The sequence below is a fragment of the Muscardinus avellanarius genome (assembly GCF_963383645.1).
Source record: "Muscardinus avellanarius genome assembly, chromosome: 19".
In the NCBI taxonomy this organism is placed as follows: Eukaryota; Metazoa; Chordata; class Mammalia; order Rodentia; family Gliridae; genus Muscardinus; species Muscardinus avellanarius.
Window position 1 is genome coordinate 44,668,794 of NC_137805.1, and position 27,506 is coordinate 44,696,299.

The following is a 27,506-nucleotide window of genomic DNA, read 5'->3' on the forward strand; positions in this document are numbered from 1 at the left end:
ATGTGCCACCACACCTGCTCTATTATTCTTTATTCCTCCTTTTTTTTTTGGGGGGGGGGTCTGAGAATGGAACCCAGGGGCATTCACCTCTGCCCTCTGCCCTATTTTTTATTCTTTTTTTAAACAGGGTCTCACTGAATTGCAGAGGGCCTCACTAAGTAGCTGAGGCTGGCCACGAACCATGATCTTCCATTTTCAGCCTCCCGAATGTTGGGATTAAGAGTGTGTGCCCCCACGCCTGTGACAGCTTTATTTTAAATAGCTTTATTGGTGTATTATAATCTTGCATCATAATATAAATCATGTCATTGTGACAGCATGCACACAGCACTTGGTGGGCTTTCCCTGGCTCCCTCCTCATTCTGCTTCCCTTCCCCATACAAGGTATTGGTTGACACTGGTATTCTCACATACGTGTGTACTGTGACGGTGGTAACTCCTTCACTGATTCTCCCTCTCCCCATCTCCTGCCCCTAGACCACCTCCCTGGCTCCACTGAAGTTTCTCCTCCATTATCTGCAGTGCCTCTGGTGTCCCGGTTACTCCCTAGCTTGCACATATTAGAGAAAACATAGGACCCTTCACTTTCTTTGATTGGCTAGTCTCACTTAACACAATGTTCTCCAGGTCCATGCATTTTCCTATAAATGACAATTTTATTCTTTATTGCTGAGTAGAATTCCAGTGTGTCCTACAATTTTGTAATCTATTCATCAGTTGATAACTTGGTTGGTTCCATATTTTGGCCATTGTGAATTACATTATGAACACGAATATACATATATTTACAGTATTCTCTGATTTCAGTCCCTTTGAAAAGATACTGAGAAATGGTATAGATGGATCTATAATTAAGATAATGCCAACCCAAACAAATTCTAAAATGTTAGAATTAGCTGGGTGTGGGGGTGCACACTTGTAATTCCAGCATTTGGGAGGCGGAGACAGGAGGATTGATGTTCACAGACAGCCTCAGCTATTTAGTGGGGCCCTTTGCAACTCAGTGAGACTGTTTCAAAATAATAAAAAATAAGCCGGGGGTGTAGCTTGGAGGTAGAATGCCCCTGGGTTCCATCTCCAGTACCGCAAACAAACAAAACATAAGAAAAACCAACATGATCATATTTTTCTGTTTTAATCTGTGTGTGTGTGTTTACTAGGGACTGTTTACTAGGGACCCAGGAGCATTCTACTTCCAAGCTATACTCCCAGCCCTTTTTATAGTTTTGAAATAGGATCTTGCTATAATTTGCTGAGGCTGTCTCAAGCTTGCAGTCCTGTCTCAGTCTCCCAAGTACTGGGATTAAAAGAGTTTGCCACTGTGCCCAACTCAAAATTTTTATTTTGAAATAATTATTATTCATATCATGTTATAAAACTTGTATAGTTTCCGGAGCCTGCCAAGGGGTTAGGCCGGTGCTGGGGCCAATGGCTGACATCGTAGCCTGCCGTGAGGCAAGGCCACTACTGGGGCCTCCGAGGCCAGGATCGGAGCCTGCCAAGGGGTTAGGCTGGTGCCGGGGCCAGCAGACAGCATCGGAGCCTGCCATGAGGCAAGGCCGGTGCTGGGGCCTCCGAGGTCGGGATTGGAGCCTACCAAGGGGTTAGGCCGGTGCCGAGGCCAGTGAGGCCGGGATCGGAGCCTGCCGAGGGGTTAGGCTGGTGCTGGGGCCAGCAGACAGTATCAGAGGCTGCCATGAGGCAAGGCCAGTGCTGGGGCCTCCAAGGCTGGGATCAGAGCCTGCCAAGGGGTTAGGCCAGTGCCGAGGCCAGTGAGGCCAGGATCGGAGCCTGCTGAGGGGTTAGGCTGGTGCCGGGGCCAGCGAGACTGGCATTGGAGCCTGCCTTGAGGCTAGGCCGGTGCTGGGGCTACCGAGGCCGGGATCGGAGCCAGCTGAGGGGTTAGGCCGGTGTTGGGGCCAGTGAAACCAGAATCGGGGCCTCCCATGAGGCAAGGCCGTTGCTTGAGCCAGCGAGGTCTGGATCAGTCTACCAGGTAGCCAGGCCACTACTGGGGCTGTCAAGAGTGGGATCGGTACTTGCAACGCGGCATGCACAGAGAAATATCGCAGAAAATAAAAACCAGATGCTTCCCCTAAGCAGCAATAACTAGGAGGAAAGGGGCAACAGGAAGAGGTCAAGCTATAGAAAGGGCCCTATAGTGAAACAATTAAGGTGACCAATCAGAGGGTATGGAATAGGGGAGGATGGAGCCTCTTTAAAACACAGGAGGTACATAAACAAATGTATCAAAGTTAATCACCAAACAAGCATGCGATCTAGGGAGGAGGAGGGAATGGGATGGGGGCTGGATGAAGGCTAATTGGATGATGTGTGCTTGTATATCCTCTCAAGTCTTGTATTCCAATGTGACGTATGATTACAATGCACCAATAAAAATAAGTTTTAAAAAATTGTATAGTTTTTTTTGTGGTACTGGGATGGAACTAAGGGGCTTTCTACCCTTGGGCTATACTCTCCGACCTATTTTATGTTTTATTTGGAAACAGGGTCTCACTAAGTTGCTGAGAGCCTCACTCAGTAGCTGGCTTCAAACCTATGCGATCCTCCTGTCTCAGCCTCCCAAGCACGAGGATTACAAGTGTGCACCACCATGCCCAGTTAAAAATTGTATAGTTTCAGTGTACCCTGTAACCAGTTTCTCCTAATTGTGACATTTTATGTATCTATAGTACAATACCAAAACCAAGAAACAAACATTGGTACATTGCTGTTAGGTAAGTACAGACTGTCAAGTGTTCACCATATTTTAGAGTTGAATTCATGTAGAATATGTAATTTTATATATTTTATCTCCTGTATAGAGACTTATATACTTGCCAACACAATAGAGGGAGAGAACTTTTCCACCATCACATAAGAATCCCAACGTTTCCTCTTGTATTTGTACCCAACTCTACCCTGTCCTCTGACAACTAATCTAGTTGTGTCTTTTTTTCTTTTTTGGTACTCAGGATTGAAATCAGGGGCATTCTACCTCTGAGCTACACCCCAAGATCTATTTTATTTTGAAACAGGGTCTAAGTTTCAGAGGCTGACCTCAAACTTGTGATCCTTCTGTCTCAACCTTTCATGTACTGGGATTACAAGCATGCGCCACCACACCTGGCTGAGTTGTGTCATTCTGAGAATGTTAAATGAATAGAATCATATGGGACTGTTAAGGTTAATATATGGCTTGAGAGTGTCACTTTGTGTAAAGCACAGCTCTCGGTGTGGTGACGTGGGTGACGTGGGGAGGCAGTAGACCTTCAAGAGGTAGAGTCATGGGGAGTGTGCCTTTGAAGGGATTTGAGGTCTCGTTCTCACATCTCTTCTTGCTACAGGGGCTTCTACTCTCACACGTGCTCCTGCCATTGTGATTTCATCTGACATATGGTCTTCATCAGAGCCAAGGGGAAGACGGTGCCCTACCCCTAAACTACCAGAACTATGGGCTAAAGAGGCCTCTCTTCTTTAGAAAGTACGTGTCCTAAGGTATTTGATTACAGTAACAAACCCAAGAAAAACAAGTAAACAATCTCAAGAGATTGACTTTTTTTTTTTTTTTTTTTTTTTTTTGCAGGTCTGGTGATGGAACCCAGAGGCATTTGACCTCCGAGCCATACCACCCCCCACCCAATTTTTTTTATTCTTTATTTTGAAACAGGGTCTCGCTGAGTTGCAAAGGACCTCACTAAGTAGCTGAGGCTGTCCATGAACTGCGATCCTCTGGTCTCAGCCTCCCAAATGCTGGGATTACAAGTGTGCGCCACCACGCCCGGCTGAGATTGACTTTCTTCACTGAGCATTATGCCCATGAAGTCTATGCAGATTACTCTATCAATATTCCATTCTCTCTTTTTTTTTTTTTTTGGGGGTGGTACTGGGGTTCCTGGAAGCCCATCTATCTCCGGGCTACACTCCCAGACCAGACCTATTTTATTTTTGGAAACAGGGTCTCCTAAGCCAGCGCATGCGGCTGGCTTCGAACCTGCACGATCCTCCTGTCTCTGCCTCCCAAGCGAGGGGATTACAAGCGTGCGCCACCATGCCCGCCTATTCCATTCTCTTTTATTACTAAGTGTCAATATATTTTTTTGGGGGGGGTCTGGGGATGGAACCCAGGGGCATTCGACCTCCGAGCTACACCCCTGCCCTATTTTTTATTCTTTATTTTGAAACAGGGTCTCACTAAGTTGCACAAGGCCTCACTAAGTAGCTGAGGCTGTCCACGAACCACGATCCTCTGGTCTCAGCCTCCCGAATGCTGGGATTACAAGCGTGCGCCACCATGCCCGGTTAATATTTTTAAACTTTGGGAAGAGTACAATAATTCTAAATTCTACCAAAACAATTGTACTAGGGATTGAACCCAGGGGCATTCTACTTCTTTTATTTTTATTTTTTTAAATTTTTTGTGGTACTGGGGTTGGAACCCAGGGGTTTTTTACCTCTGGGCTATACTCCCAGACCTATTTTATATTTTATTTGGAAACAGGGTCTCACTAAGTTGCTGAGAGCCTCACTCAGTAGCTGAGGCTGGCTTTGAACTGTGCAATCCAACTGTTTTAGCCTCCCAAGCGCGGGGATTACAAGCATGCGTCACCACGCCCGGCCTTCTACTTCTGAATTATACCCCCCATATTGTTTCATTTTTTATTGTAAAACTGGGTCTTAATAAGCTACTGAAGGCTTTGTTAAGTTGCTGAGGCTGGCTTACAACCTGTGATTCTCCTCAGTTTCCCAAGTATTGGGATTATAGGTGTGCACCACCATGCCCGGATAAAACTTTATTTATTTCTATTATTTGTGGTACAGGGGATTGAACTCAGGGGCATTCTACCTCTGAGCTACACCCCACCTCTATTTTATTTTTTATTTGGAAACAGAGTCTCACTAAGTTGCAAAGGGCTTTACTAAATTGCAGAGGCTAGCCTTGAACCTGTGATCCTCACATCTTAGCCTTCCAAGCACTGGGATTATGAGTGTGTGCCACCATATTGGGCTCCAAAACTTATAAAGAGTCAACTTAGAACACATGGAGAATTTAAAGCCTATTTAATACTCTGAATTAAATGGACATAGCCAAAATTTCCCAGGTATTCATTCAAAATAAGAGCAGAGTATCATTTATAAATATCTGATTTGTGTGTATGTGTACATGAGTTCAACTTAGGGACATTCTATATCTGAGTTACACCCCCAGCCCTATTAATTAATTTTTTATATTCAGTAAGATTTTTATTTCAATTATTCACAAAACAATATTACAATACTTTATAAAATTACTAAGTTTTAGACTACCATTATTCATTAAAACAAGTGTTTGTGCTAGAAGGCCATATTTTTGGTAAGAGTTAAGTTCCACATTAAGACACTGAAGACAAAAGCTGCTGGGACAAAATCTTTAAATATATAAAACTGTGTTTCTTGGCAGTTAAAAACAGCCGGACATGGTAGCTCACATTTCTAATCCCAGTGCTTGGCAGGCTGAGACAGGAATATTGCATAGGTTCAAAGACAGCCTCAGCTACGTAGTGAGACCGTTTCCAGATAAAGTATAAAATAGGTCTGGCAGTACAGCCTGGAGGTAGAAAAGCCCCTGGGTTCCACCCCCAGTACCACCAAAAAAAAAAAAAAAAAAAAGAAAAACCCAAACCAAAACAACAACAACAAAAAAGACAATTTAAATTGAATACACATTTAGTGTTTTTATCCTTACTATACAATTGTTATTATAAGGAACTGTTCCATTTAAAATCTAGTGAAAACCATCAACCTTTCCTGGCTTACTTTTCCGATTGGAATCAGTATATAAACATAATTTTGCTACCATTTTAAAATGCTTTAAAAATTACAATATCAGCCGGACGTGGTGGCACATGCTTGCAATCCCCACTCTTGGGAGGTGGAAACAGGAGGATCGTGCTGGTTCAAAGCCAGCTGCGGTGGCTTAAGAGACCCTGTTTCCAAATAAAAATATAAAACAGGTCTGGGAGTGTAGCTCGGAGGTGGAAGGGTTTCTAGGAACTCCAGTACCACCAAAAAAACCAAACCAAAACAAAACAAAAAAAACAAACAACAACAACAAAAAAACCAAAACAATATCATAGTTCACGTAAAGTCCTTTAAAAACTCACGTGAACAGTAAGGTAAACAATGACATCAGTCTTAGAAAAGATCGTCTTGGCAGAGGGATTCAATACTAAACAAGTTATGTAAACAGAAGAAACAACCATATTCTTTAGTACCAAAACTGCTGCCAACTTGTATGACGTTCACTTGACATATTTGAAAATGGTCTGATTTTAACATATATCCTGGCAAAACATTGTAAATTTAATAATTAAATCAAGTAAGTGGTGAAAGTTAAGCACTGTATGCTGAGAATATGGGAACCAGATACAGTGCTTTGAAATGTGACTATGAAATACAGTATTTTAAAACATAAATACCAGACTTATCAGGTTTAGGTTTTTTTTGGTTAGACTCTTATGCCAGTAACAGTGCTATTGAAATTCATTCTTGGAAATTTCTTTAGTCAGAAAGGTCTTATTTCGCATGTTTCATTTCTGCACTTTAAATGGGCAAAACCTATCCCCCCTTTTTTGACTACTGTTATTGTTCAGAATAAGTTTTCCTCCCCACATCAACTATATTCTAAGAGAGAAAAATAACAACTGTTAAGTGTATTTAAAAAGTGAATGAGGCCGGGCGTGGTGGCGCACGCTTGTAATCCCCGCGGTTGGGAGGCGGAGACAGGAGGATCGCAAGGGTTCCAAGCTAGCCTCAGCTACTTAGTGAGGCTTTCAGCAAATTAGTGAGACCCTGTTTCCAAATAAAAAATATAAAAAAGTTCTGGGAGTATAGCCCAGAGGTAGAAAGCCTCTGGGTTCCACCCCCAGTACAAAAAAAAAAAAAAAAAAAAAAGAATGAGGGCCGGGCATGGTGGCACATGCTTATAATCCCCGTGCTTGGGAGACAGAGACAGAAGGATCGTGCAGGTTTGAAGGCAGCCACGCTGGCTTAGGAGACCCTGTTTCCAAAAATAAAATAGGTCTGGGAGTGTAGCCCGGAGGTAGAAGGGCTTCCAGGAACCCCAGTAGCATAAAAAAAAAAAAAAAAAAAAAAGTGAATGAGGATTTTAGATTTGAAAACTGGAGTTCTAAAAATGTTCTGCCCAGAAGACATGTCAACTAGAATTAGTGCGAAGCTGCAACTTCACTATCTAGAGACAAAGGAAAGGTTGGTTTGACAGTTACATCTTGTAACTTTTATGTCTCAGAAAACAGTTCACTTGTGATGCCAACAAAGTCATTCTGTCACTACATGACATCACTTTTTTCTTTTTTTATAAAGGATCCTGCTAGGATGCTGAGAATCTGGCCAAATTGCTAAGGTTGATCTCAAACCCACAATCTTGTCTCAGCCTCCCAAGTACTGGGATTATAGGCATGTACTACCATACCTGGTTTTTAAAACAATAGAATTTTTTTTAAGGAGAATATAAGAAGTATATTTAGGGAGATGGGGGTATAGTTTAAGTAAAAGCCATGAAAAAGGGTTAAATCCAGGGAAAGGATCTGGAACAGTCTATTTCTAGAAGTGAAAAATGGCCTAAAATGACAGAACTTTATGAGAAAATTCATGTGACTTACCCCATCCAGGTGGCAAAGGACCAAGGGGATCAAATTCTTTATTTTGTGATGTAGCAAACAAATCTTGATTCTAAAAATAAACAAAAAATGGTGAAATTATTAACAACTTAAGCAGAATATAGAGCAAGCACATGGGTTCCACCTTCCCTGGCCATGACAACTTAAAGTAGCACAGGTTTGTTTTTTTATTTAGTGTGTGTGGTACTGGGGATGGAACCCAGGAACACTCTACCTCTGAGCTACATCCTCAGCCCTATTTTCTTGTTTGTTATTTCGAAACAGCCTCACTGAGTTGCAAAAGGCCTAAATAGCTGAGCTGAGGCTGTCCACAGACCAGGATCCTCCTGGCTCAGCCTCCCAAATGCTGGCATTATAAGCATGCGCCACCATGCCCGACAAGCAGTTTTTGATAAATACCAATATACTTTATTTTGGTGAGGAAATATATGTATGTATATATATTTATACATTATAACTTTTGCAAATATTAATATTTAAAATTATCTGAAAATAAAATAGTACATAAACACACAGTTCCCATTCCCCAAATGACCATTTTTACCGTTTTCTACAAACTTTACTCTATCAGTAACATAAAACTTAGCAAAATATATAACCCCAAGTCATTTATAATACTAGTATCCAGAGTTATCAGATTGCTGAGAAAATATTGCATATGCATATCAAAGAAACAGAATACTACATACAGAACATGAGACATACAAAGAATTTTGAAAAGCAAGGAGAACAGAAAGAGCTGCCTGTCAGATAAGTAAAAAGAAAGAATTTCAACTGGAAGGTGTTAATGAGTATACAACTCCATGAAAGATGACTTAAAAGTTCTGTTTGCAATTATCACATTGGTGGAGAGAGATGTTTGACTGGAATGTAGCTTAGAGGTACAATGACCTTGGGTTCAATGACCAGTACAACAAATAATAAATAATAAATAAATGTATAATATAAAAAAGACTCATCATCACTAACTGGTTAAGTCCTTCTTCCTTAGCAAATTAGAAAAAAAAAATAACAAACAAGAAAAAAACAGTAGGCTCTTTTAAAAAAATAATTGTTATAGAGTAAAGCAAAATTGGACAATAAACTATATATACCTAGCACCAAGATTAAACAGTTATCTACACTTTCTCACATTTCTCTACCTATCATTTTTTAATTATTCTTTGCTGAAGTAAAAATCAAACATCATTACTATGTATCTTAATGTACTTCTCTAAAATTTGTGGATATTTCCTTATCTAATCTCATTAGATATTACAATACCTAGAGCGAATCAATGTTAATTTTGTTACTACCTAATACCCAATTTATAATTAAATGTCTGCTTGCTTCTTTGTTAAAATCAGCATCCAAACAAAGTTGCTGTTCTTCTTTGATGTATTCTTGTTGTGTGTGTGTGTATGTTGCTGGGGATTGAACCCAGGGGTATTGTCTCTGAGCTCTTCCCTGGCTTTATTTTATTTATTTTTTAAAATTTCCAAACAGGTGTGACAAGGCTTATAAGAGTCTCCGTTCTTTGAGGCTGTCTTGAACCTGCAGTCCTGTCTCATCCTCCTAAGTACTAGGACTGCAGGTTGGTGCCACCACGCCTGGCTAATCATACATTTGATTGTTAAGTCTCAGTCTACTGAGATGCCTCCCACTGTCTTTTATTCCTCCCGTCACTGATCTATCACAGAAACCAGTCTATTGATTGGGTTTTTAGAGAGTATGAGAGATATCCCATTTCTGATATAATAGCTCTTATTTTGGCAGATAAAGTTATCAAGAACAAACCTTGCTCCTCTTGATAGATGTAATTATGAAAAGGAATGGAAAGTAGGGAGGCTATGTTGTAGATGATCAGTTTGGCATTTAACAAAGTATTTTGATAATCTTTAAGGCCAAAGTCCACCCCACTGACATTCTTTGAACAGATAAACTGGAGATGTACACAGCAAAGCTGTGGGGCCAGAAAAAAAAAATCAATAAAAACTGTTTTGTAAACCATATTCATTCTAAAGTTTAAAATGTTAGATTTATGAGAATCTCCTGCTGTCTAATCAGGGTTGAAATAGTGGTGGACAAAGAGCACTTCCTACACCCAGTAAACAGACCATTTCTCCAACACTTTTGGGGACAGTGAGGAGGTTTAATGGGATTTCTACTTTCTATTTACTTATTTATTTATTTATTTATTGTGGGTCTGGGGATGGAACCCAGGGGCATTCAACCTCTGAGATACATCTCCCGCCCTAATTTTTATTCTTTATTTTGAAACAGGGTCTCACTGAGTTGCAGAGGGCCGCACTAAGTAGCTGAGGCTGTCTGCAAACCATTATCCTCTGGTCTCAGCCTCCCAAATGCTGGGATTACAAGCGTGCGCCACCACTCCCGGCGGATTTCTATTTTTGAGCTATACTCCTAACCCTTCCTATTTTTTTCTTTGAAGTGGAAGCTCACTAAGCTAATGAGGCTGGCCTTGGGCCTGCAATCCTCGTCTTAGCCTCCCAAGCATGCTCTGAGATTACAGAGATGAGCCACCATGCCTGATATGTCCATTACTTTCTTTTTTTGTTTTTGTTTTTTTGTGGCACTGGGGATGGAACCCAGGGGCATTCAACCTCTGAGCTACACCCCTAGCCCTATTTTTTATTCTTTATTTTCAAACGGGTTCACTGAGTTGCAGAGGGCCTCACTAAGTAGCTGAGTCTGGCCACGAACCACTATCTTGCTGTCTCAGCCTCTCGAATGCTGGGATTATAAGCGTGGGCCACCACACCTGGCTTTCGCCCATTACTTTCTAAGTAGATAATATTAAAATATTAAACTTAATTCAGTTCATATCTTCAGTAATTTTAAGGGTAAAATACAAAGCTTAAATTCTGCGTGGTTTTGAAGCTCTCTGTAACAAAAACAGAATTTTGAAATGGGTCAGATTATTTAGGATGGGGTGGGCAAACACAGATGATGAGATAAGTGGTAATTCTAAGTTCTGTGAGTACTAAATGGGCCAGATTTACAATGACTTAGCAAACACAAAAGGTGCTCCAGAAATCTGTCAAATCTGTTCTTGGAAGGATATTTTGAATGATTATGTATTACCAAAATGAGATAAAGGGCACATTTACACATGTGGATAGAATGGACAGAAGATGTAAGAACTAAAATTTCTAAGCATCTAATATGTTCCAAACACATGAGGAATTTATATTATGGAATCCTCAAAAAGAAAAAACAAAACAAAAAAACTCTGAAGCAATTAAATATGTATCTTTTATACACAAAGTAAATGAGTCTCATGAGGTGAAGTAACTTACTCAATATCATATAAAGTAACTGTGGAATCAGGATTCGAACCCAGATGTCTCTGACTCCAAAGCCCATGCTCTTTCCGCTGGGCACCCATGTGGAAACTAATTTTAAAGAAGGCAGGCAAGCTAGGCATTCAAACCTAGAAGAAATTTGGCCAGGTATACCAAAGGTGATTATAATTTAGAAAGAAAGGGAGATGTAATAAAGCATAGAAAAAAATGAAAAGACAAGACAAAAATTAATTTCACCTCTAAACAAATAAGAAGGGGAATATAATGACATCTGTCTAGATAAAGGCAGGAAAATCTGTTTTATGAAAGAACAGTGTCTTAGTCATAACCAGGAAGCGAGGGCAAACTACTGACAAAGACGAATTATCTGTATTAGTAAGTGAGAGCTAGCACATGCGGAGGCCCAAGAGACGGGTAAAAATACGCAGTCGAAAAAAGTGAAGGCCTAGTGAGGAATATGAAGGTGGGGTTTCGCTAGGACACATTCTAACAGGATGACCTTCATGGAGGTGGGGTGAGGACCACGGAGAGTCGACTTCAAGTATCACAGAGCTGGCTTCTTCTGCTTACACGTGCATGTGTAAGCATGGGCATGTACACGCATTACTAGGGATTAAATCCAGGGGCATTCTATCTCACACCTTCAGCTCTATTTAATTCTTCTTCTTTTTTTTTTTTTAAGTTCTGAAGCAGGGTCTCACTATGATTCTGAGGCTGGTCTTGAACCTGTGATCCTCTCATTTAGCCTCCTAAATACTGAAATTATAGGTGTGCGCTACCACACCTGGTCTTTTTTTTTTTTTTTTTTGGTGGGTCTGGGATGAAACCCAGGGGCATTTGAACTCTGAGCTACACTCCCAGCCCTATTTTTTATTCTTTATTTTGAAACAGGGTCTCACTAAGTTGGAAAGGGCCTCACTAAGTAGCTGAGGCTGTCCGTGCACTGCAATCCTTTGATTTCAGCCTCCCAAATGCTGGGATTATAAGCGTGAGCCACCATGCCCGGCTTGGTCTTTTTTTTTTTTTTTTTTTGGTGACTGTACTGGGGTTCCTGGAAGCCCTTCTACCTCTGGGCTACACTCCCAGACCTATTATATATATTTTTTAAATTTGGAAACAGGGTCTCTTAAGCCAGTGAGGCTGGCTCCTAACCAGCGCGATCCTCCTGTTTCCGCCTCCCACGTGCGGGGATTACAAGCGTGCACCACGACGCCCGGCCTTTTTTTTTTTTTTTTTTTTTAAATACCACTGAGGATTGAACCCAGAGACATTCTGCCTCCAAGCTACACCCCCAGCCCAATTTTCTTTCTTATTTGAAAACAGGATCTCACTAGGTTGCTAAGAGCCTTGCTAAGATGCCGAAGCTGGTTTTGAACTTGTGATCCTCTGTCTCAGCCTTCCAAGTATGTCCCACCATGCCTGGTTTATTTATTTATTTGCACATACAAAGGTACACTCCCAGCCCTATTTTTTTTATTCTTTATTTTGAAACAGGGTCTAACTAAGTTGCAAAGGCCCTCACTAAGTAGTAGCTGAGGCTGTCCTCGAATTGAGATCCTCCCATCTCAACCTCCCAAATGCTGGGATTACAAGTGTGCGCCACCACGCCCAGCCCTGGCTTCTTTTATTTTGAAACAGGGTTTTACAAGGTTGATTAGTTTCACATTTGTAGGGCTTTACTAAATTGCCTAGGATGTCCTTGAAATTGTGATCCTCCTGTGTCATTCTCCCCAGTGACTGGGATCAACATGACCCAGCTAATGATCAAATTTCTCAATGGACTATTTTTCTTTCCTCAGAGAAATAACTATTTTATGACTTCAGAGATTATAAAATCTCAAAGACTGCATCGAAAGGAAAACACTAACACAATATTCTGGTATGCTTATCACTACTGCTACATTATTTGTTTCCAGTAGCTGGGCGTGGTGGTGCACACCTATGATCCCAGTATCTGGGGGGCTAAGTAGGATCTCACATTTGAAGCCAGCCTCAGGAATTGAAAGACTATTTCAAAACTTAAAAAAAAGTCTAAGGGAGTTAAGGGTCTCACTAAATTGACAAGATTGGCCTCAAACTACAATCCTAGCCAGGTGTGGTAGTGAACTTTTATAATACCAGTACTTAGGAGGCTGAAACAAGAGAATCAAAGGTTCCTCGCCAGTCTCAGCAACTTAGTGAGGCCCTCTGCAATTTAGTGAGACCCTATTTCAAAAGAATAAAAAACAAAATAGGGCTGTGGTATAGCTCAGAAACAGAATGTCCCAGTCCCAGAAAGACAAAGAAAAATCCTGTGTTCCCCATCTCAGCCTCCTAAGTATTGGAACTATAAGCGTGTGTTATCACACCTGGCAAGGGAACGTTTTTAAGAAAAACAATGCAGTTCTGAAGCCAAAAAAAGTACGTTTGTATAATCCTATAAAAAATTAGATTTCAGCCAGGCAGGGTGGCACACGCGTGTAATCCCAGCATTCGGGAGGCTGAGACCAGAGGATCATGGTTTGTGGACAGCCTCAGCTACTTAATGAGGCCCTCCACAACTCCACAACTTAGTGAGACCCTGTTTCAAAATAAAGAATAAAAAATAGGGCAGGGGGTATCTTGAGATGCCCCTGGGTTCCATCCCCAGACCTACTTAAAAAAAAAAAAAAAAGAGAGAGAGATTAGATTTCTTCAGCCTCCCAGAGCACCATGTAATTTATTAAGTAATTTTACCTTTACATGTTAAAAAGTAGCTAGGTATGGTGGCACATACCTGTAATCCCAGTACTTTGGAGGCTGAGACAGGAAGATCCCAGATTTAAAACCAGCCTCAGCAACTCATCCAGGCCTTCCACAACTTAGTGAGCCACCATTTCAAACTAAAAAGTAAAAACAGGGATGGAAGATGGGCACACACACTGGTAATCCCAGTACTTGGGAGGCTGAGACAAGAGAATCACAGGTTCGACACCAGCTTCAGCAATTTTGTGAAAGGCCCTCCATAACATAGTGAGACCCGGTTTCAAAATAAAGAACAAATAATAGGGCTAGGGATGTTGCTCACAGGTAGAATGTCCGGGGTTCAATGAACAGTACCACACAAACAACAAAAAAAGTTAAAAAGTGATTCAGCATCATCATGAATCCTACATGACCATTTAAAAGTTAGGTTCAGAGATTAGGGTCTTTAAATGTCCTGGTAAGCTAAAAAAGCACTACTAAATTTAGAATTGTTTTCATTTGTTTCAAACAGCTTGAGTATTTCTACTATTCTTTTGTTCATGAATTTTAAATTGTCCTAAATTCTTTGTTTATTCTTGACATTAACAAAGGGAAAAGGGTTGGAATTCAGGAAATAACAAAAAGGAAAGATAAGATCACATGTACACTACTCCAGAAAAGGCAGAAAAATGAAACTTATTAACAACTGAGTTGCCATTCTACTTGTATCTTCTTTTGAGGCTTTATATGCTATGCAGGAAAGGCTTAACAATCAACATATACTAGTTATAACAACTAACAAATCAAAAGACTGCTCACCCCATAAATGAATCTCTGGTTAAATTGCTGCATTGCTCCTTGAAGTTGACTACGCTGTAGCTGCCACTGTTCATAATTTCGGACAGATTCCAACGTCGGCCTCTGCCATGTGGTTGTTCTTGTGAAATGGTCAACATAATAAATACGTCCCATATTGTCGACCCGCCGTTCCCAGCTAAATCAGAACAAAAAATAAACTGAACTACTACTTGTGAAACAGATATGCGTTCACTGGGAGAAACCACTACTGATTTACCTGATGCCTCCCCCCCAGCATTGGGTGTCGAACCCAGGGGCATTCTACCTCTGAGCTATACACCCAGACCTATTTTTTTTTTTTTAATCTTTATTTCAAAACAGGGTCTCACTAAGTTGCAGAGGGCCTCACTACATAACTGAGGCTGTTCGTGAAACTGTGATCTTCCTGTTTCAACCTCCCAAGTACTGGGATTACATGTCCAGCTGATACCTTTTTTATATTTTTAAAATGGCCAATAACTAGGCAGGCATGGTGGTACATGCCTATAATACCAGAACTTGGGAGGCTAAGATAGGAGGTTCCCAGGTTCCAGGGCAGCCTCAGCAACCTACTGAGACTCTGTTTCAAAATAAAAATAAAAAAGGCTAGGGGTGTAGCTCAGAGGTAGAATGCTTCTGGTTTTAATCCCCAGTACACACACACACACACACCCCTGAACTTAAAAGAAATGTCCCTAAAAAAGTATCTTTCAAGCATGGTGGTATATGCTTATAATCCCGGTAGTTGGGAGGCTGAGACAGGAGGATGGTGCAGGTTCAAAGCCAGCCTCAGCTACTTAGTGAGGCTCTTTGCAACTTAGTGAGTCCCTGTTTCCAAATAAAATAGAAAATAGGTCTGGGAGTGTAGCTCAGAGGTAGAAAGCCCCTGGGTTCTATCCCCAGTACCACAAAACAACAACAAAATTATCTTTATTTTCTTTGGTACTAGGGATTGAACCCAGAGGCATTCTACCTCCAAGCTACATGCCCAGCACTATTTTTTAAATTTTTATTTGGAAACAGGATTATGCTAAGATGTAGAGGGCCTCACTAAATTCTGAGGTTGGCTTTAAACCAATAATCCTCCTGCCTCAGTTTCCCAAATACTGGGATTACAGGTATGAACCACCATGACCAGCTAAAGATTCCTCCTTCCCTCTTTCTTTTCTTTTCTTTCTGTTTTTTGGTGCTGGGGGTTGAAACCAGGGGCATTCTACCTCCCAAGCTACAGTTGCTGAGACTATCTATGAACCTGCAGTCCTCCTGTCTCAGCCTCCCAAAGAACTGGGATTACAAGCACGAGACACCACCTTTAACTCTAAAAATTATTTCTTAAATGTCATCGAGATATATTAGGTCTTAAAAATTCAATATATAGCTGGGCATCATGATTCATGCTTATAATCTCAATACCTGGGAGATTGAGATAGGAGGACTGCAGGTTGAAAGCCAACTTCAACAACTTACGCTCTCAGCAACTTAGTGAGATCCTGTTTTCAAATACAACATTAAAAAATAGGTCTGGAGCCGGGCGTGGTGGCGCACGCTTGTAATCCCCGCGCTTGGGAGGCTGAGACAGGAGGATCGCGCAGGTTCGAAGCCAGCCTCAGCTACTTAGTGAGGCTCTCAGCAACTTAGTGAGACCCTGTTTCCAAATAAAGTATAAAATACGTCTGGGAGTATAGTCCGGAGGTAGAAAGCCTCTGGGTTCTACCCCTAGTAGCACCAAAAAAAAAAAAAAAAAAAAAAAAGATCTGGGAGCTGGGCGTGGTGGCGCACACTTTTAATCCCAGCACTTGGGAGGCAAAGACAAGGCTTGGGAGGCAGAGACAGGAGGATCGCGCAGGTTCGAAGCCAGCCTCTCTGGCTTAAGAGACCCTGTTTACAAATAAAAATATAAAATACATCTGGTAGTATAGCCCGGAGGTAGAAGGGTTCCATCCCCAGTACCACAAAAAAAAAAAAAAAAAAAAAAAAAAAGGTCTGGGAACAAGGCGTAGTGGTACACGCTTGTAATCCCAGCATTTGGGAGGCTGAGATTGGAGGGTCACAGTTCACAGACAGCCTCAGTTACTTAGGGAGGCCCTTTGCAACTAAGTGAGACACTGTTTCAAAAATAAAAAAGACTAAAAAATAGGGCTGGGGGTGTAGTTTGGAGGTAGAATGCCCCTGGGTTCCATCCCCAGTACCGCAAAAATAAATAAATAAATATCTCAACATTCCCAACTATTTTGCATTGACTTAGTTATTATAAATTGTTTTATGTACACAAGAGAATTTTACTCAGCCATTAAGAACAAAATTATGTCATTTGCAGGGAAATGGATGGAACTGGAGAACATTATACTAAGTGAGATTAGTAAATCACAAAAAGTTAAAAAATCAGATGCTCTCCCTAATATGCAGAAAGCTAGAGGAAAATGAGTCATAGAAGGAGTTCTAAGGTGATTTTGTTCGAACTACCCCCTCATGTTATCCCTGGGTAACATGAGGCTGTACTGTCTTCTGTATTTCTATCTTTTTAATAAACTTCTTTAAATCTTAAGAAGAAGAAGAAGAAGAAGAAGAAGAAGAAGAAGAAGAAGAAGAAGAAGAAGGAGGAGGAGGAGGAGGAGGAGGAGGAGGAGGAGGAGGAGGAGGAGGAGGAGGAGGAGGAGAAGCAGCAGCAGCAGCAGCAGCAGCAGCAGCAGCAGCAGCAGCAGCAGCAGCAGCTCTATACAAAGAAGGAAAAACCATAGATAAGCATATAAGTGACATAACTAAGGAGGATGGGGAAGGAAGAGGGAATTCCCTAATGTATATGATGTGCATTCACATATCAAAGTCAATCACTGAGATAAACATGAGGAGGGAGGGGGAGGGAGTGGGGAGAGAAATGGGGAAGGGCTAAATGAGTGTGCATGTATGTCTCTACCATCTTGTACTGCATTAAAATATGTGATTACAACGCACCAATTTTTTTTTTTTTTTTTTTTTTTTTGGTGGTACTGGGGTTCCTGGAAGCCCTTCTACCTCTGGGCTACACTTCCAGGCCTATTTTTACATTTTTTATTTGGAAACAGGGTCTCCTAAGCCAGCACGCGCACGGCTGGCTTTGAACCTGCACGATCCTCCTGTCTCTGCCTCCCAAGCGCGGGGATTACAAGCGTGCACCACCATGCCCGGCTTACAATGCACCAATTTAAAAAACATTTTTAGAGCCGAGCACAGTGGCGCATGCTTGTAATCCCAGCATTTGGGAGGCTGAGACTGCAACTTAGTGAGACCCTGTTTCAAAATAAAGAATAAAAAATAGGGCAGGGGGTATAGCTCGGAGGTCAAATGCCCCTGGGTTGGTTCCATCTCCAGACTCGTTAAAAAACAAACAAACAAACAAAATTTTTTATATAGAGACATTTTTCTTTTTCTTTTTTGCAGTACTGTGGATAGAACTCAGGGGCATTCTACCTCCAAGCTACACCCTCAGCCCAAGTTTTTATTCTTTATTTTGAAACAAGGTCTCACTGAGTTGCAGAGGGCCTCACTAAGTAGCTGAGGCTGTCCGGCGAACATCCTCCTTTCTCAGTCTCCCAAATGCTGGATTTACAACCGTGTGCCCCTATACCCAGCTCCACTTTATCTTAATATATAATAGGAGCTCTAATTCTTAGTAAGTTATTACTGAATTCTTAGTAATTATTACTGAAGAAACTAATCCTTTGTGGCAACAAGCTAGGTAAATGGTTCAGATAGAAAATTTGAACATGAACTATGGAATCTGTAGGTCTGAAATGAGTGAAAATAAGCCATGTGTCAGTCTCTAAATCAATTCTCTAGCTCTTCTTTCTTGTTTGTACCTACTATAAAACAAAGCAGAAAAATAACTGACAGCAAGAAGAGAATCAGGACTGAAAGGAAAATTATATGCAGATACAACCCACACTTCTGAATAAACGTGCTTTTCAGTTCAGATACTTACCCAGGAGGTAGGGGTTCAGGTCTATCCCACGTTGTTCTTTTTTCAACATGATCTACATAATAAACTCGCCCATGCTGGTCCACTCTCTGCTCCCAACTTAGATACAAAAATTTTAAAAGACTATTAGGTCACTACATGAGTAGTTTGACTATCTAAACATCTTTTCCCCTTAAATGACCGAATTATATAACTGAGAGAAATAAGCATGTCACTGTACTAGAGACTGAATCCAGGAGCATTATACCTCTGAGTTACACTTCCCAGCCCTATTTTTTTATTTTGAATCAGGGTCTAAGTAGTGGGGGCCTTTGCTATGTTGCTGAGGCTAGCCTTGAACCTGAGATCTTCCTGTTTCAGCCTCCCAAGTACTAGCATTATAGATGTGCACCACACCTAGCTAAGATTTGTCATCTTCTGAGAGTAGCACACAGTGAATAAAATTTCTTCTACGGAAGTGTGTGCTAATCCAGGCGTGGTGGTGCAAGCTTGTAATCCCAGTACTTGGGAGGCTGAGACAAGAGGATTGCAGATTTAAAGCCAGGGAAGGCAATTTAGTGAGACCTTACACTTCCAAATATGGTATATAAATGAGCTAGAGGTGTTACTCAGAGGTAGAATGGCCCTGGGTTCAATTACCAGTGGCAAAAATGTATCTGCTCTAGGACCTGCCTTTGTAAAGAGGGTGAGGTAAATCATTTATGAAACCAAAGTCCCTCTCCATCGGATCAGGTCATACTCAGGGCTCGAGTAGAAAATAATGCTATAATTGATGTTATGAACCTGGAAGAAAAACTGAGCTAACTGAAGCACAATGCTCTGGATTATAGAACAGCACAAACCAAATAAGGCTTTATTAGATATTTCCCCTTACAGTGCAGGAAGAAAAGTTTTGAGATTGGCCTATATGAGCATTCTAGTCTTCTTGGTGGGTTTACCCTAAAAATAAAGATAACAGTAAACCATCATAGTGTGGAAGTACAAATGACTTCTAAGATTACTCAGATTTTTGTTGTTGTTGTTGTTCTTATTTGGTAATGGGAATTGAAATCTGGGGCATTCTACTTCCAAGCTATACCCTCAGATGTTTTTATTTTGAAACAGTATCGTGAAATTATTGAGGGTCTTCTGAAGTTGCTGAAAATGGCTTCAAATCTACAATCCTGTCTCAGCCTCTTGAAATACTGAGATTACAGACGAGACTCACCATGCTTGGCCTGATTATTTTTAAGCACAACTAACCTTCAAACTTAGCTTCCCATGTAAATTTTCTAAAAGAAAAATGGCCTAGCCGGCCATGTTGGCACATGCTTGTAATCCCAGCATTCAGGAGGCTGAGACAGGAGGATCATGGTTCAAGTACAACCTTAGCTACTACTTAGGCCCTTTGTACCTCAGTGAGATTGTTTCAAAATGAATAAAAAATAGGGCTGGGAGTGTAGCTCGGAGGTAGAATGCCACTGGGTTCCATCCCCAATACCACAAAATAATAAATGAATGAATAAATAAATATATAGATATAGATATATATACATAAAAATAAAAAAATAGGGCTAGGGGTATAGCTCAGAGGTAAAATGGCCAGTGTGTTCAGTTTTCCAATAACACACACACACACACACACACACACACACACACACACACACACACAGTAAACAGAAATTAAAATGGGATTATGGGTACCAATTTTTCTCAGTTTAAATTATCTATTTCTAGCCTGTGGAGGTGGCAAACACCTGTAATCATAGTACTTAGGAGGCTGACACAAGGATCCCAGGTTCAAGGCCAGCCTCAGAAATTTAATGAGACTTGCGGCAACCTAGCAAGACTCTTATTTCAAAACAAAAAGGAAGCCGGGCTTGATGATGCATGCTTGCAGTATCTGTACTTAGGAGGCAGACAGGAGGATCAAAGGTTCATAGCCAGCCTCAGCTACTTAGTGAGGCCCTTTGCAACTTAGTGATACTGTTTCAAAATAAACCATAAAAAATAGAACTGGGGAGAGGCCATGGTGGTGCACGCTTGTAATCCCTGAATTTGGGAGGCTGAAACAGGAGGATCAAAATTCATGAACAACCTCAGCTACTTAGTGAGGCCCTTTGCAGCTCAGTGAGACCCTGTTTCAAAATAAAAAATAAAAAAACAGGGCTGGGGGTGTAGCTGAGAGGTAGAAAGCCCCTGTGTTCCATCCCCAGTACCACACCAAAAAGAGAACAACAAAAACAAAAAGAAGTGGGAATGTAGCTTGGAGGTAGAAGAATGCCCTTAGGTTCCACCCCCAGTACCACAGAAATATATAAACAAATAAATAATAAAAAACCTTGGAATATAGCTCTGAGGTAGAATGCACCTGAGTTCAAACCCAAGTAACACACATAAAAAAAATTAAATTAAAAAAGATATAAAGGGTTAGGTGTGGATCGATGGTAGAATGCGCCTGGGCTTGATCTCCAGTTATCTCCCCCACTCCAAAAAAAGAAATCCTCTAAAAATGACTATGAAGGAAAAAAATTGGTTTTGAAAAGAGAATTTATGCTCCGTAAAAAAGAAGCAACATGCCAGGCGTGGTGGCGCACACTTGTAATCCCTGCGCTTGGGAGGCTGAGGCAGGAGGATCACACGGGTTCGAAGCCAGCCTCAGATACTTAGTGAGGCTCTCAGCTACTTAGTGAGACCCTGTTTCCAAATAAAATATAAAATAGGTCTGGGAGTATAGGCTGGAGGTAGGTAGAAAAGCCCTCAGTACCACACACACACACACACACACACACACACACACACACACACACACAAAAACGCAACATGAGATAGGTGACTATTATTTTACTTGTCCTTGGTTAACTGCCTTTCACTGAGGGTACTTCAAAAGAAACAGAAATAATAATATTCTTTAGCCAGGTGTGGTGGCACATTCCTGCAATCCCAGTACTTGGGAACTGAGACAAGAGGATTACAAATTCAAGGCCAGTCTTAAAAATTTAGCAAAACCCTGTTTCAAAATAAAGAAGCCAGCCGGGCGTGGTAGCGCACGCTTGTAATCCCCGTGCTTGGGAGGCAGAGACAGGAGGATAGCGCAGGTTCGAAGCCAGCCGCGCTGGCTTAAGAGACCCTGTTTCCAAAAATAAAATAGGTCTGGGAGTGCAGCCCGGAGGTAGAAGGGCTTCCAGGAACCCCAGCACCACCAAAATAATAATAATAATAATAATAATAATAATAATAATAATAATAATAAATAAAGAAGCCATAACTGGGCCTGGTGAAACATGCTTGTAACCCCATTTTGGGAGGCTGAGACAATAGAATTGCAGGTTCCTGGCCAGTCTCAGCTACTTAGTGAGGCCCTAGGCTACATAGTGAAGCCCTTTGCAACTTAATCCCAGCATTCAGGAGGCTGAGACAGGAGGATTGCGGTTCATGGACAGCCTCAGCTACTTAGTGAGGCCCTCTGCAACCTAGTGATACCCTGTTTTAAAATAAAGAATAAAATATAGGGCAAGGGGTGTAGCTTGAAGGTTGAATGCCCCTGGGTTCCATACCCAGACCCACAAAAAAATAAATAAGGAAAGAATAAAAAATAGGGCTGGGAGTGTAGCTCAGAGGTAGAATGCCCATGGGTTTAATCCCCGGTATAAATAAATAATGAATAAATGAGCTGGGCATGGTGGCACATGCTTGTAATCCCAGTACTTGGGAGGCTGAGAGAGGAGGATCACGGATTCTCAATCAGCCTCAGATACTTAGTGAGGCCCTTTGCAACTTAGTGAGACCCTTTTCAAAGTAAAAAATAAAAAATAGGTCTGAGGGTATAGATTGGAGGCAGTATGCCCCTGGGTTCAATACACAGTACTGCAAAACAATCAAACAAACAAGTAAACAAGTAAATAAACTAAAGCCAGGCATAGTGGCACACACTGTACTGTTGGTAAATTGAGAGGCTGAAACAAGAGGGTCGCCTCAGCAACTTAATGAGGTCCTCAGCAATTTAGTGAGAACCCCCTTTCAAAATAAAAAAATAAACAGGGCATGGTGGTACATGCTTGTAATCCTAGTATTTGGGAGGCTTAGACAGGAGGATCACAGTTCAAGGACAGTCTCAGGTACTTAGTAAAGCCCTTTGCAACTCAGTGAGACCTTGTTTCAAAATAAAGAATAAAAGCCAGATTTGTAATCCCCAAACTTGGGAGGCGGAGACAGGAGGATCATGCAGGTTCAAAGCCAGCCTCACTGGCTTAAGAGACCCTGTTTCCAAAAATAAAAAAAGTATAATATAGGTCTGGGAGTGTAGCCCAGAGGTAGAAGGGCTTCCAGGAACTCCAGTACCACCAATAAACAAACAAACAAACAAACAAACAAAGAATAAAAAATAGGGCTGGGGCTCAGAGGTATAATGTCCCTGGATCCCATCCCCAGTACCACAAAGTATAATAATAACAACAACAACAATAATAATAAATAGCTGGACGTGGAGGCAGACACTTATCCTCGTACTTGGGAGGCTGAGACAGGAGTATCACAGTTTGCAGACAGCCTCAGCTACTTAGTGAGGCCCACTGCAACTCAGTAAGACCCTGTTTCAAAATATGTGTAGCCAGGGTGTAGCTTGGAGATAGAATGCCCCTGTGTTCCATTCCCAGTACCAAAAAAAAAAAAAAAAAAAAATAGGGCTGGGGATATGGGGATATAGCTCAGAGGTAGAATACCTCTGGTTCAATCCCCAGTGCCACACATAGGAAGGAAGGTAGAAAGGCAGGGAGGGAGGGAGGGAGGGAAGGGAAGGGAAGGGGGTGTAGCTCAGAGGTAGAATGCTCCTGCTGAGTTGAACCCTCAACACCACAAAAAAAAAAAAAAAAAAAAGAAAGAAAAAAAGAAAAAGAAAAATGAAGTAAGGATGAGGGTTTAGCTCAGAGGTAGAATGTTTGGGTTCATAATAATAATTTCTGCTTTGCCCTGGAAATGAAGAGGAAGTATTTCAAATGTGGTCAGCTCTGACTCCAGACAATCCAAAATCAATACTTACTTAAAGACCGTTATTAAAAGACTATTTCATTATTTTCCTTATTAGTGAGTACATGCAGAAGGCTAATAAAACAAATAGTAACCCAGAAAAGTCACTTACCCAGGTGGTAGGGGGGCCTGAGTTACAGGATTTAATGGCCTAGGGCCCGAACCTCCAGATATAGTAAGAGGAATTATTAATCCAGATGTTGCTCCCTCAGATGTATTTGTATTTGTATTTGTATTTGTACTTGTGTTTGTTGATGGCAGAGAGCCTGTACTAGATCCATCACTTTCAGAAGTAGCAGATGGTGAACCATTAACAGATGCTGTAAAAGATTTAGGGAAAGCAGAAAAAGAATCTTTCTAAAATCTAAAATCAGGATAGAATTTTAACTTTAAAAAATAAAAAGATAAATTGGGCTTAGTGGCACATGTTTGCAATCCCAGTACTTGGGAGGCTGAGACAGAAGAATCACAGGTTCAAGGCCAGCCTCAGCTCTTAGTGAGCCCTCTACAACTTAGTGAGACCCTGTTTCAAATTAAAGAATAAAAAATAGGGCTGGGGTGTAGCTCAGAGGTAGAATGCCCCTGGGTTCCATCCCCAGTACCATACACAAATTTAAAAAAAAAAAAAAAAGGTAGATGAGAAATAAAATTTAAGATACAGATAGGTGAAAAGTACTTTTAAAAATTTACACAATAGGAAACAGCCAATGGCACCCTTCCATAGGCTGTGCATGACTTCTTGGCCCCATCCAGTCATGTCCCACAATCAATTATAGGCACCTGTAGATTCTGATTTCATTATGTCACAGAAAGTAAAAACTATTTTATGTATTTATTTACTTATTGACAGTACTGGGGCTGAACACAGGGCAGTCAATGAGCTACATGCTAGAATTTCATTATTATATTTATTTATTGATTGATTAATTATGTGGTACTGGGGATGGAAACCACGGGCCTTCTCTCTCCAGGCTATACCCCCAGATATATTTTATATTTTATTTGGAAACAGGGTCTCACTAAATTACCAAGAGCCTCACTAAGTAGCTGGGTCTGGCTTCGAACCTGTGCAATCCTCCTGTCTCAGTCTCCCAAGTACTGGGATTACAAGTGTGTATCACCATGTCCGGCTCATCTTTTATTGTGATAAAGGTTTTTGCTAAGTTGCCCACGATGACCTTGAACTTGCAATCCTCCTGCCTCAGCAGCTGAGATTACAGGTATGAACAAACATGCCTGGCTTATTTTGTTTTTATGGTGCTGGTGACCAAACATAGGGCCTTGGGCATGTTAGACAAGTGCTCTATCACTGAGCTATATCCTCAAACCAGTAAGAACCTTAATTTTATTTAATTTAGGGAGTACTGGGGGCAGAACCTAGGGGATTCTTCCTCCAGAATATAAAGAACCCCCAGTCCTTTTTATTTTTTATTTTGAAACAGGGTTCTCACTAAGTTACTGAGGTTGTCCTTAAACTTTTGATTCTCCCGTCTCAGCCTCCTGAGTACTAGGAATACAAGCATGTGTCACCATACTCAGCTCAATAAAATCTCATTATTCCTTGGTGTTATAAGTTTATTTAGTAATTTTTCAGATATCTTCACATGGTTAATACAACTGTCTTTTCTATGAAACTCTACAGATAATCTACAGATTATTGACCAATTTTTGATGTTGGCTGTAATATGGATAATCTAATAAGCGATAATATGCTTACAAATAGTTACTGAACAATACATCCTCAGGAAATACTTGTTGACAAAACAATTCTTAGAAGAAGACATCAATATTATGACAGAGGTCTTAAAGACTTGGAATAAATTGGGTGTCGTGGCACATATATATAATCTCAGTACTTCAGAGGCTAAGACAGGAGGATCATGGGTTCAAGGACAGCCTCAGCAAGTAGTAAGACTCTAATCTAAGTAGTGAGACTCTAATCAAACTAGAGAGACCCCATTTCCAAATAAGAAATAAATTCAGGCTGGGGGTGTGCCTGAAAGGAGAATGCCTCTAGATTCAATCCCAGTACCACCATAAAAAAACCCCAAAAACAAATAAATAAATACTAGGTCTGGCTAGCTCAGAGGTAGAATGTCCATGGGTCCATTTCTGAGTACCAAAAGCAATAAAAAATAGTAAGTAAATAAATGAAATAGGGGTGAGGATGTAACTCAGAAGTAGAATGTCCCTGTGTTCAATCCCCCAGTACCCCCCCCCCCCGCCCCACAAAACCAAGAAAAAGACCTGGACTAGCCAAATGTAGCAGCCTACACCTTGCAGGTTGGAGGACAGCCTCAGCAATGTAGTGAGACCCTCAGTAACTTAGTGAGACACTGTTTCAAAATAAAAAATAAAAAGGGCTAGGGATGTAGCATGAATGTAGAATTTCCCTGAGTTCAACCCCTGGAAACCCCCGCTCAAAAAAAAAAGGGTACGTCTTGGTTACTTATACAAAGATCATGGTGCACACTTGTAATCCCAGCATTTGGGAGGCTGATACAGGAGGATCGCAGTTAACAGACAGCCTCTGCTACTTAGTGATGCCCTCTCCAACTTAGGGAGACCCTGTTTAAAAATAAAAATAGGCCAGGGGGTATAGATCAGAGGTGGAATTCCCCTGGGTTCCATCCCCAGAAAAAATAATAAAAATAATTAATAAATAAATAAAATACAAACACAGGGAAGCTGGGCATGGTGTCACACGCTTGTAATCCCAGTACTTGGGAGGCTGAAACAGGAGGATCACAGGTTCACAGCCAGCCTCAGCTACTTAGTGAGGCCCTCTGCAACTTAGTGAGACCCTGTTTCAAAATAAAGAATAGCTGGGCGTGGTGGTACACACTTTTAATCTCAGCATTTGGGAGGCATAGACTGGAGGATCGCAGTTCGCGGACAGCCTCAGCTATTACTTAGTGAGGCCCTTTGTAACTCAGTGAGACCCTGTTTCAAAATAAAGAATAAAAAATAGGGCTGGAAATGTAGCTTGGAGGTAGAATGTCCCTGGGTTCCATCTCCAGTACCGCAAAACAAACAAACAAAAAAATAAAGAATAAAAAATAGGACTAAGGGTATAGCTCAGAGGTAGAATATCCCTGGGTTTTATAAACCCAGCATCACAAAACAAAAACAAAAACACAGGGATAAAACTGACCTAAAAAGATCTCCTACCACTTACCTGAGGATCAAATTCCAATCAGAACATTATTTACAAAACAGTATTGAGGGTTGGAATACTTACCTGGTCTACGCGGGGTGGGTGGAGGTGGGCGTGAAGGTCTTGGGGGTCTAGAAGGTTTAAAACCACCATTTGAGAGGGATGGAGAATTATCCCCATTTACTCTTCTATTTTCACCAGACCCTGCATCCTCAGGGTCATCTGACCCATTTGTGTTTACTCTGGGTAAGGAAGGCAGGAAAGGGAAAAAGAACAAATATTCATTGAATTAAATAAAAAGAAAGAGGAACAACAAACCAAAATTTAATATTTAGGGGCTTAGAATAGTTTCCTAATTTTAAGCCAGCATTATCAAATACATGAAGAGCCCTTGGTGAAGTTGGGGTTATGGAGCACGCCTATAACCCCAGTACTTGGGAGGCTGAGACAGGAGGATCGCAGGTTTGGGGACAGCCTCAGTCATGTAGGAAGGCTTTCAGTAACTTAGCATGACTCTGTTTCCAAAGAACAAATGAATGATTGAATAAAAAGGGCTCTGAGTGTAGCTCAGACGTAGAATGCATCTGGGTTCAATCCCTAGTAAGCATGGGAAAAGTAAAGTTCCTAGAACCCCAAAGCCTTAGAAAGACACTGCTTTTATCATAAGAACAGACAACTTCACCATAATCGTTTCTTGGTTTACTTGGCTGGCAATATTAATTCAAGTCTGAAGAAGAGCTATCACAAACTGGGAGAAAGTATTTATTTTCCTGGGATTGGGATCTGCTTCCAGGTGCACACAGACCTTTTAAAAAAGGAGCTATAGTGGAGCATGGTGGCACATGCCTGTACTCCTAGTACTTGGG

At 41.2% G+C, this 27,506-nt stretch overlaps 1 protein-coding gene across 1 annotated transcript in view; it reads right to left on the bottom strand.

The window, feature by feature from the left end:
• Positions 1–27,506, bottom strand: part of ITCH (itchy E3 ubiquitin protein ligase) — a gene marked incomplete at its 3' end in the record, with an annotated part of 83,206 nt that overhangs the window by 34,156 nt on the left and 21,544 nt on the right. The window contains exons 6-10 of the mRNA XM_080716311.1: positions 26,725–26,882; positions 23,596–23,803; positions 18,483–18,578; positions 14,507–14,681; positions 7,662–7,731 (exon numbers count right to left, since the gene is read on the bottom strand). Of these exons, the coding sequence (XP_080572437.1) occupies positions 7,662–7,731; positions 14,507–14,681; positions 18,483–18,578; positions 23,596–23,803; positions 26,725–26,882 (707 nt within the window). The remainder of the gene's footprint in view (positions 1–7,661; positions 7,732–14,506; positions 14,682–18,482; positions 18,579–23,595; positions 23,804–26,724; positions 26,883–27,506) is intronic.